We start from the raw sequence: 16,864 nt of genomic DNA, 5'->3' as shown, positions 1-16,864 counted from the left end.
CCATTGCATTTAAACATTTACTAATAAAGTTTTGCAAAAATCTGTAAATATTTTGATTTTATAAAATCGATCGCTTTTTTTTTTTTTATTGGCTGATACATTTCTCCTGGATTCACCTGCTGAGTATTATGCGTAGATGGATGTTTTATTCGTAACGATGGCATCCTCTGCGTGCAGAATACCCGCGGTCCACCTTCTGTGGGGGCTTTGCGTCCAAGCCGTGCTAGTTCTGTTCCGCTGAGCATCGCTTCCATGTGCCCCGGCGGGTACGCGGGAGGGAGGACAGGGGCAGGAGCTGCGTTCTCCTGTCTCTGCTGCACCCCTGCACGGAAAGTCCCGCAGATGCTGGGTACAGCGGCGAGAAGGATTCCATGCCCGGTCGTGCCCTCGCTGTGCCTGGCCGGTGCTTCTCTCTCCGGCTTCCCTCTGGGGCAGGAACGCAAACCAGCCGCCCCTCGCTGCCCGGCTCCTTGGGCAAATACGGCGGGGAGCAGGCGCGTCCCCTCGGCAGGAGCGGCCCGGGGGAGGGGGCCGGCGGCCCCGCCGCTCTCACCGGCGTCTGTCCCGGGGCCGCTCCGGCTGCCGCCCCCCCCCCCCGCCGCGCCCGGCCCGCTCCGCTTCCCCACGTGGGGCCGCCGCCAATCAGCGCCCCGGCCCGCCCCGCCGGCCCGCCCCTGCTGGCAGCGCCGAGTGACTAACGTCTGTCATATGACTGTGACACCGAATGGAGTCGGGCGGGCGGAACTAGTCCGCGGTGAGGGGACGGCGCTGCGCGGAGCCCAGCTCCTCGGCGGCGGGGGCCAGCGGCGGCGCCCCAAGATGCCGCCCACCCTGTTCCAGAAGCTCTTCAACAAGAAGCACGGGCTGATCTCTCCGGCCAGGGACGCCAGGGACGACTGTGTCTTCAGGTAACCGGGATGGGGCCGCCCTCCTCCCCTGACCCAAACTTCTGCGCCGAGTTCCCTGCCGCCCTCCGCCGCCTGCCCTGCCCCGCGGGAGGGCGGGCCGCAGCCCCCTTTCCCCTCGGCCGCAGCCCCCTTCCCGCTCGGCAGCCGCCCGTGCTGCGGCGGGGCCGCTTGGCGCCGTTCCCCCGCTCTCCTCAGCCTCCCGCGTACCGCTGGCCCCGGGGTCCTTCCCCCGCCCTGCCGCGGGAGTCCGGGGGGAGGGCGCCGAGATGCCCCGGCCCGGGCCCCTCAGGCGGGCGCTGGGCGGCAGCTCCCCGGGGCCGCCACGTCGGGGCCGCTGCGCTGCCTCCCCTCACGGCTGCCTCCCCTCACGGCTGCCTTCCGCGCCGGGGGCCGCGTCTCCTCAGGCTGGGTCGTGCCTCCCCCTCCCCGGGCTGCCTCCCCTCAGGGCGGCCCCTCACAGCGCGGCTCCCCCCCGCCCCGGGCAGCCCGCAGCGGAGCGGGGCACAGCCCCGCGTCGGTCCATCACCGCCTTCCTGTCGGTTTCACCCGGTCGCGATCAGCGGCGGCCTCCCCCCTCCGCGGGGCGGCTGTGGGGCCCCCGGCCCCCCGCGGCTCCCTCCGGGGATGCTGCAGGCCGGAGAGGGGGGGGAGAGGCGCCATTCTGCTTGAGGCGGGCAGGCGGGTTGCCATCCCCGGGGAGCGACCTCGGAAACGTGGAGGAAGGGGGGAGAAAACGTGAAGTTTTGGCCGCTGCCAAGAGAGGTGTAGGGTTTCTCGTGAAATTTGTCATGCTCTAACCGCAACAAAACTGGATCCGCCGCGAGGTGCCAAGCACAACGCGGGGAGGCAGGAGAGGCAGCCCTTCTCTGCCCACTCCACTCGGGTGGGCTGCCGGAGCTGGGCGGCCGCGGGGTCACGAAACCCCTCGGCGGGGCTTCGGTGGCGGCTCCGGTTCGTGGTCCTGCGTGGGGACTTGGCAGGGGAGCAGCTTCCCTCCGCGCTTCTGCACCGGGGCCTAGAAATCACCCAGGGCCTCCTCGGGGGTTAGTTAGCTTGGAAATAGGTAGTTTTTGTGGCTGTAAAATAAGTGTTGTTCCACGAGTGGATAATGATTGTGCTGGAAAGCGATGCAGTCCCAGTCCTGGCTGGTGTCGTGAAGATGTAACCTGCAAAATCACTTTAGAGTGCAGAGTTTGTGACTTGGATGCAAATACAATACGCTTCATTAGTAAGAGCAACGCACTTGTTGAAGCACTTCTAACAGTGTGGTAAAACTCTCCTCCCATCCGCTGCCTTGAAATTTATTACCTACAAATGATCAGCCCTTGGGTTGCTCTCTGAGGGGAGATCTCTAGCTGATGGGCTTAATTTTATGTGGTGGGATAGTCCTTTTAACTGCAGTGATACAATTTAGCAATTTAGGTGGCTAATAGTATATCTGCAGTAATTGAAGCGTCACCGTTTTCATGGAATGTTCACGGATCTTTTTGTGTCAGTGAGTCAGAACACACTCCTGGATGCTACCTGAGGTCCAGTGCTTTAACTGCTAGCACACACCTTTTAATGTAAAGACACTGATCACAGCTGCTCACACCTCTCAGCTATTTACTGTGAAGGTGGTTCCTTTTTTTTAAATGATTCTTTTTAAGAGACAAAACGTTTTAATGATGTCTGTGTCATCTTATTTTCTAAATCGGCTTAATACTGGGATCAGACCTCTTGGTGGGGAAGGGGCGCTAGGACTGCTCGGTATAACTGCCTTGCCTTTCCCCCCTGTTAAGACACTTGTTAGTGATGGATTTGTATAGAAGTCTGACGGTTAATTCAACAGCTGCAGTGGAGACCCTGGGGCAGAAACGTGGGGATCATGCCTGTGTTGAAAGGAGCGAGAGGGAGTCTCTTCTCCCCTCTTCACCTGGATCATTCTGTGCCAAACTGGATGCAAAATAATATAAAAAAGAGATGTCACTCTGTCTGCTCTTATCCTCCTTCATTTTCATAGTGCAGTTTCACTTTGTGATGTGAACTGTCGACTGGTAACTAGTGAATTTGCAGGTTTGTTTTTTTTTTTTTTTTTTCGGCAGACCCACAGATATAAGATCCCAGGAGGAGGCTGACTGCCCTTTTGGCTAAGGCTTTGGGGGTTGGGAGACCCGGCTCTTAGGCAACATGGCTAGAGGGCATCTGTATTAGTCTTCAAAAAATAATACACGGCTCTCCTAACGGCTGCTCTCATTTTCCGAATGGGCGTAAGCCTGTAGTTAATCCTCACTATGTACGGTCTTATCAGTTACTGGTGAAACTTTTGGATAATACACAAAATAAAGATTGTTATTTATTACAGCTGGGTCTTCAGAGACTGGAAACAAGCACTCTGCATTTTTAGACTGTTCCTGGTTCCAGTAAACCTGAAGGCAACAGCCTCATCAGTTCCAGTGGGGCAAGGTTATGTTTATGAATCGATGTATGATTATCTGTTTACATTCTAAATAACAGAACACTTTCCAAATATTCTCAGTGCTGTTATTTCTCACTGTCCTCACTTTGAAAGCTTGGTCCTCTTACTGAGGAGACTCTGTAGAACAACTATAAAAAAATACGTAAATTCTCTTAATAGATTTTGGGAATAATGTGTACTTACAGAGAAAAGCCCAGCTACTCTAGCAGTGACATCAGTATGGCAGAACATTTAAGGATGATTTTGATGCTGATTCTTTTTTTGACTGTGAATATTTTGCATTTTCATCAGGCTTATTGTTAAAATTTACCAGGACATAAATTCTACTTAATCTGAGCTTACAGTGTTTCAAAAATAAAATTATTAATACTTTTCAGGGGAAACATATTTTGTTTAGTTGTTTGTTTGCTTCAGTTTTTTCTTTTTTTCCTGCCCAGAATCTCTTTCTGTGCGAAATTTTCTGAGTCTGGGTCTGGCCAAACTGTGTAAAATCCTTCAGAACTAGGTGCTGGAGAGGTTAATGATGTGACCAGTAAATTAGCAACTGTAAAGTAGCAGTTTGCCCCTTTATATATATATTTTTTATATATATATATATAAAAAAGCAGTTTCTTTTACAGAAGAAGCCTTAGGAAATAACAATAGATCCACTACGTGTTAGTATTTTTGCTCTTCAGTTTAACTGAGGGCAATTGGCAGGCTTGGCCCTTAGATTGAAAAATCTCAGTACAGCTTGACATTCACATGGTGAACAAGAATATTCAAAATTTTAGTGGTAAAATCTGTTTACAAGAAGCACAGAAATACCTGCAAGTATTCTAGAGAAAAGACAAACCCTTAAGTTCCAAGGTGTAGAGTACCCACTGTCTACTGCAAATAATACGTGAGTGGATTTTCCCTGAGGGTAACTTTTACTATAAATAGGAGCTCTTGGCCCTATTGTAGCATCTGGCACTGGCGGCTGTGGTGATAGGAGAGCTCAGCCCAGGCTTGGGCTCTTACAGCTATTAGGAATAGGAGATTTCAGGTATGTTGTTTTCTAGAATTTTAGAATCAAAGTATTCATTTTGTAAAAACACGTAAAGCTGTTCACTAGTTGTGTGCTATACATGTCTAAAATGTATATATACTCTAAAATAGCAATTAAATAAACCTGCTTCCAGAATTTTCTGATCCATTTCCCCAGTAAAATGGAAACAATCTTACAAAAACTTCCTTAAACTAAGCAGAAGCAGCCACACGTTTCTGCTAAATGTAATGGGCACACAAAGTGTTCCACTGCACATTTAAGTTACTGCCACAGATACCAATTTTAAGCTACTGTTTCTTTTCTGGCTTTGTAGGGGTCTGCCTCAGTGCTTTGGAGAAGAGGGAGCTGCTAAACCACTCACAACTCAACCAGCTTTTTATTCTTCAAAGTGGGCTCAGTAAATTACCCAGAAGTCACAGGCTTTATATCTTTGTTGTTAAGATACGTGGGCAGTATTGCCAATGGTAAATACAGCTGTAAGGACTGCAGCAGAGTTTTTGCAGGAGAGTGCATCTGTTAAGATAATAATTGGGCTTAGAGCACTATTAACCTGTAACCAACCTGAGAGGGATGGTCCTGTAATACTGAATTATAGGACTGGTACATTTTGGGTTTGTATGTAGGAGGGAAACTTAGTGTTTCTTTCCATCTTATGTACAAAGTTCAAATACTTGTTCCCTTGTATCGCTAGACATCCTTCCCACCTAGCTGGGGGATAGAGAGATTACTAATTAGGAGTTCTTTTTGCAGCTCAATAAAAGTTTCAGTGTCTCTTTTTTTTTTTTCTTTTCTTTTTTTTTTTTTTTTAAATCTAGGGAGCTCTAGAGAACCATCTTACCCTGAGGGGCATTCCACCAATGTTTGCAAACTCTGTTTTGCTCTAGTTAAAGCACCTGTTGTAGAGGTACAGCTGTGTGGTAATTGTTCAAGCTTGAAAGAACCCCTTCCAGTTTCGAGTCTAACCAACGACATGGAGTATCTTTGGGCACTTTCTTCCTTTAGGGGTTTGCTTTGGTTATCTGGGTGTTTCAGAGGTACAGGAATAAATAACTTTACATGTTCTTTTCTGATGAAGAAGGCCATTTTCGGTCATCCTGGAAATATGCTTCCTTGGGGGTCTTTCTGTAATATGTGTTCCTTCTTTATTGAGAGCATACTTTGCCAGGTTCCTGAGATATGCAAGGCCTAAGGCAGACTGCAAAGTAGTACTTCCTGAAATCTGTCTAGGCAAGTATCCTCCATCAGCCCAGACTCCTTCTATTCTCTGTGGCAGTGACTTTAAATGCTACCCTGAGATTTGTTTCCTTTCACATAACTTTTGGCAGCGGGATTCATCAAGGGAATTGCAATAAATCTAGAGTTGGAATGGGGTAGCATGATACAAAGATGCTTCGCGAGCCAGTTCCTCTGCAGACCTATTGTTCTTGCACAGTAAAAATGCTATATGCTGTCTTACAAAGGCACAGTTGCTTCTTGAACTAGGAGCTAATTTCTCGAATTAAACTGCAAAAAGGCTCAGAGACATCTAACGATAGGCAGCTGGGGACTTTTTAACGTGGAGGCTTGAGTAAGGTGAAGGAGGAACATGAAAGTTGTCTTTACATTCATTTTCCAGTCAAAGTTTTACCCACAAAACTTCATGGTAAGTTTTTGCATTATTTCTGAAGGTGGCTAGCAATGGTGACGTAAATGATGTGGTATTGTTACAGGGACTGCTTTGTGTTTGTTCCTCCTGTGCTTGGAGCAGGGGTAACCACCACAGACTGCCATGTTGCTTTCCATTTTTAAGGTGTGGCTTCGTGAGATGCTGAAGGAGTTCAGAGCCAGAGGTGTCTGGACACTAGTATCGTCAAACAATTGAACTGATAAAACCACTGCCAAAATTGTTAGTGAATTAACCTTCCATAGCACACCAGGTATCCCACTCCACCCAATTAAAGGCTTTTCTATCAACAGCAGATAACTTTGTGTACAGCCTGCCTGAGTCCAGGGAAGCAAATCTCTTACCAGGCTGTGTCAGTCCTTGTAAGCAATACAGCTGGCAAATTCATCATCCTAACGGCACCGCACAAGGGTTTTTAAAGCTGTTCCTCAAGTCAATGCATCAAGCCAGTCTCACCAAAACCTGCTGCTAATGAGATACTGTATTTTGATACTTGTTCATTGCTGGTATCCTACAAGTCTTTCACCAATAGTTGTAAACCTCCTGGAATTTCACCACCTCAAAGTCTATCTTCAAAAAGAGCTTTAGCTGGATTTCATTTTATAATAGCTCCAGTTTTTCATTGTTTCCAGTTATCTGAGGTATTGAAAAAGCTTTTGTCCCATAATTTTTTAAGACTATTCAAATTCTTAAACATCCTAAATGTTCTTGTATTTTTATTAAGCTAATTTCTGCCCTTTAATGTCCCTTAAGTTTTGGGTTTTTATTAAAAAATCCATCTCTTCTGTAATATCTCTGGAAGAGTTTTTGGCTTATTGGTTGTATTCATTAGCTTGAGTGTAGCAAGTTTTAATAAATATTTCACTTTGATTTATGGACAGTTTTCTCTATCACTATGATGACTTTGGCCTGTGCTTTGAAATATATTGCTGTTTTCTAAAGTACTTCTTTTTGCCAAATTCTGTTTTGCGTTTCCTGTCATCTGAGCTTTTATGTACCTTCTAGTGCTTTAAGTCAACTTTCATCTTGGAAGCAGAAACATACTAATTAATAGGTTCCAGTAAGCACCTCTGGAGCATGGAGAAAGTTTTGACAATTTCTGCTGAAGGGGCCACTCTCCAAGTCCTCCTTGATACCACTCTGTAGGTCTCCAAGTGCTTCTCCAGGTGGGCATGCATTGCTACTAAAAGATCCAGCATGTCCTTGAAAATTATATGCTAGCTCTGAAGAAGGCAGTGCTGCAAGCTGGGTCTGTACACTGCCTGAAGGAGCTGCAAATCAGAGGGTTGGTGGTCCAGCCAGTGATTGTTATTTACTCATATTATGGACAGATCCAAAGGAGTTAACTGGGATCAGTACTCCATCATGCTAGGTGCATGCGAACGCAGAGAATGACTGAACGCTTTGAAAATTGTTGGGGTGCTTGTGCCTGCCTGACTTTGTGCTGTGGAAAATTTTCCTCTGCCCTGGTGGGAGCATACCCTCCCTAGCCCTCAGGTTGGGGCTTCGCTTCAGCTTCTTCCTGTTGCCTGTGGAACAGGGAACACAAAGAGTGGAGCGGAAAGGAAAAACCCTTTGCTCGGTTTTCTCTTCTTTCTTTCTTTCTTTTTTTTTCACCAAAGGACGTAAAGGTAAAAAATGAGCTAACACACAGGTTAGGGGTCACCCTTATTGCCTTTCATAGTGGTGTCTCCCGTGGCGGTTGGGATCTTGTGGTGACTTGAGAACTTGACATCACGAGGTTGTGCTGCCCTTAGTGGACATCACGAGGTCGGTGCCATCAGCACGCACTCGGCTTCCTCCCAGCCTGCAACATCGCTTCCTCCCCTTGGGATGGCACGGGTTGTCTGAGGATGGCCTGTGGTCTCTTGCCTCTCTAAGCTGCTCTTGGAATGGTTGCTTTCTTGGTTCCCCTTCCAGCTTTTCAACTTCTTCCTCTAAGTTAGAAATCTTTTTGAGGAGTGGCTGTAGTGAGTGAATCATGTGGTGCCTTTTTACCACTGGGATCTCCGCTGGTTAGGCCTTCCAGCCGTGGATCTTGCCAGCTGATCAGGTGAATCCTTTGATTTTGATTTTTTTCCCTTGGTTTTCCAATGGTACATGCCAGCAAGCGACTGTGGCGCTTTTCCCTCTGGAAGGCATGGATGTCCGCTGTCCTCTTCCCTCTGGGTTTGACCCAACAGGGCTGAGACAGCCCCTGCTCCTGTGCTTACTCTGTGGAGACAGGGTGAGCTGGCCCATCACCTCTGTTGTGGGAGAAAGTATGTAACTTCTTGCTATGGTGTCTGTGTGTCTGAAAATGTATGCATAGATATACTAGAGTAAAAATGCTTCTTTACACTTGAGTTACACTGGCAAGTGTTGTAACACTTTTCCCCTCTCCTTCTCCAGTTGAGGTCATAGGGGTATGAAGATGTGCCAAGAGCATGGGGTGTATGTACCTGCATGTCCGCTGTGAGGTCTTCCTTCTTTTCCAAAATGATTCCACCATTTGTTTTCTGGTGACTGAAGGTGTGTTTACATGTCTCTTGTTGTAAACCTTGCTCTCTTGGGATGATCAGCTGCTCTGGTTGACTGATGGATTGTCCTTCTTGTGTTTTCAAAGGGCTTATCCTTTGCTCTGTGTACGCTTCTGAGTTAGTGTACACTCATGGTGACAGCTTGGATGAATTCAGGCTTCTGTTCTGGAATAAACTGGTCCAGTGTGACTTGGAGCTGGGAACTTGTGTTGTAATTTTGGCTGAATGCTGGAGGTGACCACTTTAGAAGCGTGTTTTACGAGTGGAAAGTAACACACACGGTGGTTTCATGCTCAGAGGCTGTGTTCCCTCCTATTGCTACATCTGGAGCAGAATGTCTGCAAGATCACATGTTCGTGAGTAACGTTAGGAAAAATGCAGAGCTCAGTTGCACCAGTGAATCCACAGCATGATTGTTCCGGGCTTCCAAAATCGGTTGAGAGCAACATTTGTCTCCGAGGACAAATTTGAGTTTGTGGTGTAGATAGAGAACCTTATTCTATAAAATATCTGCTGGAGGGGAAAAAAAAGTTATGCCCATTAAAAACAGGAAATAATTTTAGTCATCTGTAAATAACTTGCTAATGTGCCAGCTACTCCACCTCACACTGAGTAGTGACAGAATTCATATATGGGAAATATTCCTTTGAAAAAAACCTCATTTGCACAAAATACACATACGATTCTGCTGTGCCTAAGGAATGTGACCATAATGATTACATTCAAAAGGGGCAGTTCTTGCTGCAGGATTAATCACTTATTTCTAAAAACACATGCCCAAATGTGTTCTGCTCCATAGAAGTGTGAACAGTTATTATGTAGCCTTTGTATCAAAAAGGATTTATTTATTTCTACAACAGTGTGTTCTGTTGCTTGGTGCTCAACCGAAGCTTTTAATTACGGTAATTCTGCACATTTGCGTAAGAAGTACAACCTTTTTCTTTTCTGAAACCGATAGCTTCTTAGATACTATTATTCAGGATATAATACACTGCAGAGAAACTTGTTCAAACGTGAATTGCAGCACAAAATACTACACAAATGGCATATAGAAAATTAACAGTGTGTGCATATAGCATGCATTCACGAGTACAATGTGTTTGTACAAAGTTTTCTGTCTTTTCTGAAAAAGTAATTTCATAGCGCTTACCAAGTGATTAAACTTCTGGACTTAAGCAGTTTGCATGTAAAAGCTCTTTGTTTTAAACAGTCTTGCCTGCTGCTTTTGGGGTGATAATCTGGGTATCCTCCAGCTTTTATGTGTTATCTGTCGTTGAAACTCTGGCCTTGAAAGAACCCCCATTTTGTACAGGTGAGGACTCTTTGCAGTGATGCCAGTGTCACTTAGTACCAACAAGCTCGGCTGTAGACACCCCCTGTCCACATCAGCCTGAACAAGTGAACAACCCAACAACACCCTGGGATCGGACCTGGGAGGCAGCCTTTGCTGAAAGCACCGATCTTGAAGCGTGGCAATGGTCACACACTGCTGATCCTGCTCTGTTTCTCCAGGATGATTCCACAACATCGTCAGCAGTGATTTTGGCCTAAAATGAGTAAAATATATCACGAAACAATTGCATTTGCTTTCATATAGATACTGTTCATGCCCTGCACGTTCATGGTATTTGATGCTCCTCCAGATCTGCATGTGCCTCATTAGCAGTGTCTTCAAATGTCTTTCCCTTGCTCCAGCCAAAATGTCAACAAAACATAAAACTTCTAATAGTACCACAAACCCTCTACCCTTTTTCAGTTTGTGTGATATATAACTGGAAAGAAACAGGAGCCAAACTACAGTTCTCTGCCATCTGGTTTAGTTGATAAATGAAGAAACTTTGAGCTCAGTTCAGCCCTGACTTTAGGTCCTGGCATTGTGCCTATTTAAGCCAGAGCAGTATCTTCATCCCAGTTCCTGTGTCATTTTCCACTTTAGGAGAGAGAAGGTATACTGTTTGTTTGAGCGTTGCCCACAGGAGCAGTTGCTTTGCTATATGCTTTCTCTGTTTTTGATTTTAGCCTCAGCACCTGTGGAAATGGTGGCTCACACAGTGCTGCGCTTGGTCTCGCACTCCCCTCTTAGTAATTTCTGAACTGATCGACTTCAGTTGTGTGTGGTGGAGACTGCCAAGAACAGAAGTCTGAGCGAGTGGAGTTTCTGTAACTTCAGTGAAAATCCTGCACATGCTGTTGGGTGCCTCCTGCCCATTAGTACCCATGAAGCTCTGAGTTGGCTACACCTCCTCGTGTTGCTCTTTCCAGCGGGCATGTCAGAAGAGACATGGGTCTCAGCCAGAGTATGGGCATCTTGGAAGAAGACAGTAGACATGTGGTTTCATAGTTTGCTCTGGGAACAGCTGTAGTGTGACCACAAGAAAGGCCAGTCCTGGACCACTGTGAATACCAGAATATCAAAATCTCTGCTGAATTATTCTCCTATCTAGCTAGTACCAAAATATACACCATCTACTACATACCCACATTTCTCTTGCCTCGTGTGCATTCCTTGCACAGCTTTATCCCAAGGAAATATCAAAGATTGTGGACTCAGCACTTAATTTGCCATGTTTGGGGGTAATTATGAAAGAGGACAGTAAGAAAGAAGCACGTGCGAGCAGTTAGCTGAGAAATGAACCAACAAACAGGAATGAGAGTCTTGTCGGGGTTTTTTTTGCCTCCCCCTGCTCCAAGAGCTACCTAGAAAATGTTCTTGCCATTTGGGGAGTTGGCTGAGTGGTTTGTTTACTCCTTCTCATGAAACTTGATACCAGAAATTGGTGGAAAAACAGTGTTAGTTTGGGTGTTAATGAAAAATAGGCGCAGATAAGCTGTGTGTGGTTGTGTGTGCAGGGAACAGAGGTTGCAAAACACGGGGTGAGCATGCTCTCCTTCTCAGAAGCTTGTTCTAGTTGAATGACATTATCTGAACATCTGAGAAGCTGTTACGGAAGAAGTCTGCCAGAATTTTCTTGTTTCTACAGGAAAAATAACAGTATTACCCCCTAAGACAGAGTTAAAGAAATGCCTCAAATGTTAGGACAGTGAATTGGCTTACAGTGCTAACTGTGTTTCTATTTAAAGGCAGCCCAAACTCTGACATACAGCTTAAATAGTCAGACAGAAAAAGGTGGTTGGTTTTTTTCAGTACTTAAGCATATTTTAGCTGCTGTGAGTTACTGGAAATTACTCTACTTACTTAGTAGAAAAGGAAATTGTTCTACTGACAGCATGGAGGGCTAAGAAGCTGTGAAAATGAGCATGTTGGTTTCTTAACTACGTGTATTTTCTAGTCATACAAGAGATGCTAATCATGAACTAATGACCTCTTTTTTTTTTGAAAACAGACATAATTAAAAAAGTATAGAATTTAAAAAAAAATGCTTATGAGACTGTAACAGAATTGTATCTTTATATAAACAGAAATGTTTATCAAACTTTGTTTTTCAGATAAGCAAAAATACTACATTGGTATAAGACTGATTTAATTTACTTTATATTTTAGTGGTTTTTTCGTACTATCTTATGTGCATTTATCTTCAAATGAATTATTTTAGTTAATCTGAAAGTGTATCTTTTAAAATGTGTCATCGGATTTTCTTTTTCAATTGAAGAGTGCTCACAGAACTGCTAGATAGCTTGTGTTTGTGTGTTGTGTAAGACTTTTTTTCATGTTGGGGTCAGAAGATAAGACACTGGGTATTTAGATTTTTTGTTTGGTTTGGGTTTGATTTTGCTTGTTTGGGTTTTGGGTTTTTTCCCCACCTGGATTTGGTATGCATTCATTTAAAGGCTGGTCTTTTCTGTTAGTAGCCAGCAGGACAAATCAGCTAAATTACACCCAGGACATCAGTCCAAACCCACACTGGAGAAAAAACCATGCAAGATAAAGTAAAATTTACTAATGGCAATTGTTCTCATCTTTATAGATAGAGAAAACAGAGGAAAACAAAATGTACAGGGAACAGGGAGTTTGACAAGAGATTGTTTCTATATACAATTTAAAATAAGAGAAACTCAGAAACGAAGGCAAATACAGAACAGCCCAGTCCTATAAAGTGCTGAGCATCCTCAGCATGGTGCAGCGGGGTTTGTTTGAAGGCTTTCAGTGCCACAGCCTTGAGCTTTGCTAAAGGATATTTATGTTGAAGAAAAGAGATCCTAAGAGCAAGAAAGACCCTACTCTCAGATCTGTCCCCTATACATATATATGTATACAGACACACACACATATATATATTTCAAAACATACCCAGCTGCCTTCATTTGCTGTCATGGCTCTGAGTGTACGTGTTACTTACTGTAATCAGAAGACCATGAAGCAAAAGCCTACCTACCTTGTTCAGCAGAGTGCTTGGCTGTTGCCTTTGTAGTGAGGTCTTTTGTGTTTCCTCCAGCAGTGAGATAAACCCAGTATACGCATACACTGTGCAGGCAAGCCTAAATTATTTTAATGTAATGCTGGGCAGATGCGTTTGCTTCTTAGATCAGAACTATAGTTCTAAGATTTTTGTGTTAGGATTTAGGGGGGTAATAGATGCTGTATAAATATAAGCTAAGATAGGAGCAACAGAAGAGATGGCGTGACTCTTGAAAATTATATTCTTTTATTTTCTTTCAATTTTTCTTGCCCACAAGAAAAGATTGTTCCCTGTAATTATCAGTGCAGTGCTTGCGGCCCTGGGAGCAGCTGGAGACCACAGCTCATGTATCTTAATGGCGAGAAGGGGCCAGGGCTGGTAGGTGGTCTGGCTCCACCTTCTCCATAGCAGCAGTAAAGCAGAGGGGTGCAGTCGGCTTCTGTTTGGAAGGTATAGCGTGAACAAGGACAACTGCTAAGTACAAAAATTAAAAGCCAAGCTGGAAATGCTGGGTGTGAAGTGAGTGTAATGAGTATAAAGTGGTAGCGTTTTAGAGTTGCTCTGTGTTCAGAAAGATACAAAGATATGTGTGCAAGTGTAGTTGGAAGTAGTTGGATGGTGCTGCCGTGATTTAATGCATACGTTTTACTGGATTCTTTCTGCTTGGTATTCCCTGAGCCTTGTAGTGTTCTTCCTCATCATCACTGTCTCTATTGTTTGGTGCTCTGCTTTGGAAACTAGTGTTTACACATAAGCACGCACACAGAGAGAGGAAGAAAAGAGTTAAAGCCCAGCGTGCTTTCCCTTCCATTTTTCTTTTCTCTTCTTAGTTTTGTCCTGTCTGAGACCTGCAGTGCTGCCTCTCCTTTCTGAAGGTTTCCCCTGGGTGCCGTACCGTCCCCTCCTCCTCCTGCCACAAGCAGTAGGGTGCATCCTGTTTGGGGTTACTGCTGTGTCACTTGAAATAACATGCGCTAGCATGAGAAGGGGAAAGGGAAACAAAGAGCCAAGTGAGCGATTACTTTGCCAACAGCTCCTTTAAAAAAAAAAAAAAAAAAAAAAACCCAGCAAAACAACCCAGTCCAAAATGTCCTGGTGGCATTGACAGCTATTGCTGTCCAGCACGTGAGCCTTCTTTCCTGTTGATGCAGCAGAATAAATAGCTTCGTGTGGTGCTATTACTGCTTCACAGCAGGATACCCGCAGCACTAGGCTTCTTTGGATTCCCACATCTTACAGATGCTCATGTGGATGGACTGAATAGGGAGAAAATACTTTTGAATGAGAAAAAAGCTGAGTCTGCCACTCCATAGGAATGAGAGGAAGCAATAAATGTTTTGGGTTTTTTTTCTATGTTCGTGTTAGACTGCAGTACATGAACTACAGAAGAGGCAAGAGCTGATGCTGAGCTGATCAGAGCTAGTTGGGAAATGGCTCGTTCTGCTGCAACCTCAGCAGAGTCCCTCTAGGAAACAGGCAGGTGTTGTCCCAGCCACATCTGTTGGCAAGCTGCATTGGCTGGGAGTGTCTGGAACTACATTCTCATCAAATCCATTACCACCAGTGAAAAGGGGTTTATTGAATATACACTAAATCTATCTATCTATCTATCTCTTGATTAAGTACAACCTCTTCCAGTGGAACAATGTAGGTTTTATCAAGTGTTTCTGTTGATTCTGTGAGCTGTGAGGCAGAGCTGGTTTGGAGTGTGTGTTCCAGCTCAATCCTGTGATAAGGAAGGTGTGTGTTTGGAGTGGGTTTCAGTGCTGATATCCAGGGAGGGCACACCGAGCTGAACCTGCAATTTCTTTATCGCAGACCAAGACTTTAACAGGAAGAAAAGCTATGTGGACACACAGGGGCTGTTTTCAACAGATGCTCAGAGCTTGTGGAGTTTTCAGTAAAACTTGACCAGTTCAGCTGTTCTGCAGTAGAAAATCCCTCTAGATGGATAATTGTGTTGAAAAGCTTATTTTGTTTAATCGCCACAGGGCAATGGCCAGTCCTACACTGTATTGTCCATTCCTACCATTCTTGGAAACCCAAGACTCTGAACATGTAGTGAGACTTAGAAAACCAAAGGGGACAGCAGAAAATGTGAGAGTACAGAGTTCAGTATGGCAGTGAGCAAAGCACTCTATTGCAAACCCAGTAGAGCACTTTGTTAAGCTTGGTTTAAAGGTTGAGCAGCTCCTTTAAAACCAGAGGGACTGCTAGCTGGCTGACAGCTAAAAGTGTATTTAAGTGCCCTTGTGTTTTGGGGAACCAAAGTATTCAGGACCTCACAGTTTTAGTGCATTTGTTTGTTAGGTGTCAGGCTGTTCTATTATTCTGGCAGTCTGGATTTTTTTGCAGATATTAAATGAAGTTATATGGCCATGTGGCTTGTTCAAGCATCTGATTTTTATTTGTCCTCATGTCCTTATGAGTTATATAAAAGTTAAGCAATGCCTTTAGTGTCTGCTCTATATAGATCTACCTGAAATAGTTTCAGGTCACCTTTGCATGCTTAATTTGGAAAACAATTGAGCAGCATGACTCTTGCCTTGGAGAATTGAGCAGTCTGGGCTCCTCAAAGTAGTTTTGGGGCTCTTGCAATATCTACGCAAATCAAGATCTCATCCCTTCCGCAAATTAAGTAGGGGCCCGTTCAACTTGTAGAGCCAGTAAGGGAGGGATGTTCAGTCCATGGGTTGAAGCCAAGTTAGAGAAGTCTTCACCGTCTGAAAAGCAGCTGTAGGATAGAGGCAGTCCACCTAGATATTCATTAATGTTATTTGGCAGATCTATGAAAGTGTTCCTAATTGCCGCTGGTTCAGAGCCTGGCAGTAGTCTTGAAATGCAGTGAACTTCCTGGTTAGTAGTTACGAGGGTTAACTAAGGGGGTTAAAGGCGCCCATGCGCAGAGCTGTCACGGGAAGCAAGTAACCACTGTGTGCAGAAAGGTTGCAGGAGTGGGCCGAGCATCACATCAGACTTGTGAAGGTGTTGGAGGATGCTTAAACCACAAGTGACAAACACAGCAGTGTCAGACAGTTGTTGATTCATGGGGAGTATCTATCATTAGCACTCATGGGATATCGGTATAAATGAGCATCCCATACAGATGGGCCAGACTGGGATTTCATTCCATAGATATTAATTTGTTATACTTGTTTATACAATCATCCTCTGTCTTTAGTTTGCAGTTGTTCCTGTGTAACTGAGATGGGGTTTTGGTGAAATCTGAGGGGGGGAATAAGACTGAGTCAGCACTCCTCTTAAGCCATGTGCTTTACTTTAAGTATCTAAGTAGTTTCACTGCTCCGGATGAAACAGCTCATGTGCTTAGTATTAGGCATGTGTTTTAAATAAGTTGCTGATCCAGAGTCTAATTTTTTTGGAGTAAGATCTACACAAATGAGGGTAAGAGTACAAACACACAATGTTTGAAATGTTACAAATCAATTTAAGGTAGTGTTCTTTGGTTATTGGCATTTAATGCATTTTAGTGACACACTGGTCTTAAATGTAGCCTTTGTTGGAAAAACTATCATCATACATTAATTTTATGGGAGTGTCTTTATAAATGACCTGGTAACACAGCAAGCTGAAGTTCACTGTAGTCCTTCACGACACCAGGCTTTAGACTGAAAGCAGCATTTTGAGATTATCCCTACGTCAAGCCTGGGTTGAACTGAGTACGTACAAATAATTGTCTGCCAGCTTTTCCTATTACAAATATACACAGTTTGTGAAATTGGTTTACCATGTGCTGAAAATTTCTTTGATATTTTTAAAAGCCTTGTTGCTATGGCAACTGGACCCCATAACAGAAAAGCTTTTTGGTAACAAGAAGGCTAAGAAATTCAGTTAACAACCAGGAATAAAGCCATAGCAAAATAGCTTGTATTCTTTTTTTCAAAAGCATATGAACAAACCCCAGAAG

The 16,864-nt window shown here is 44.6% G+C and overlaps 1 protein-coding gene across 2 annotated transcripts in view; it reads left to right on the top strand.

Annotated features, from left to right (window-relative positions):
- The first annotated feature begins 709 nt into the window (after positions 1–709).
- FNIP1 (folliculin interacting protein 1) overlaps positions 710–16,864 on the top strand; it is a 70,273-nt gene continuing 54,118 nt past the window's right edge. The window contains exon 1 of one of the 2 annotated variants that reach the window (XM_075766812.1): positions 710–908. In XM_075766812.1, coding sequence (XP_075622927.1) covers positions 820–908 — 89 coding nt within the window. In that variant the 5' untranslated portion in view covers positions 710–819. The remainder of the gene's footprint in view (positions 909–16,864) is intronic. The other variant, XM_075766813.1, reaches the window with a different exon arrangement.

Source organism: Balearica regulorum, chromosome 14 (genome assembly GCF_011004875.1).
Source record: "Balearica regulorum gibbericeps isolate bBalReg1 chromosome 14, bBalReg1.pri, whole genome shotgun sequence".
In the NCBI taxonomy this organism is placed as follows: domain Eukaryota; kingdom Metazoa; phylum Chordata; class Aves; order Gruiformes; family Gruidae; genus Balearica; species Balearica regulorum.
The sequence above is the reverse complement of the archived record's forward strand: the minus strand, read 5'-3'. Positions and strand labels throughout refer to the sequence as shown.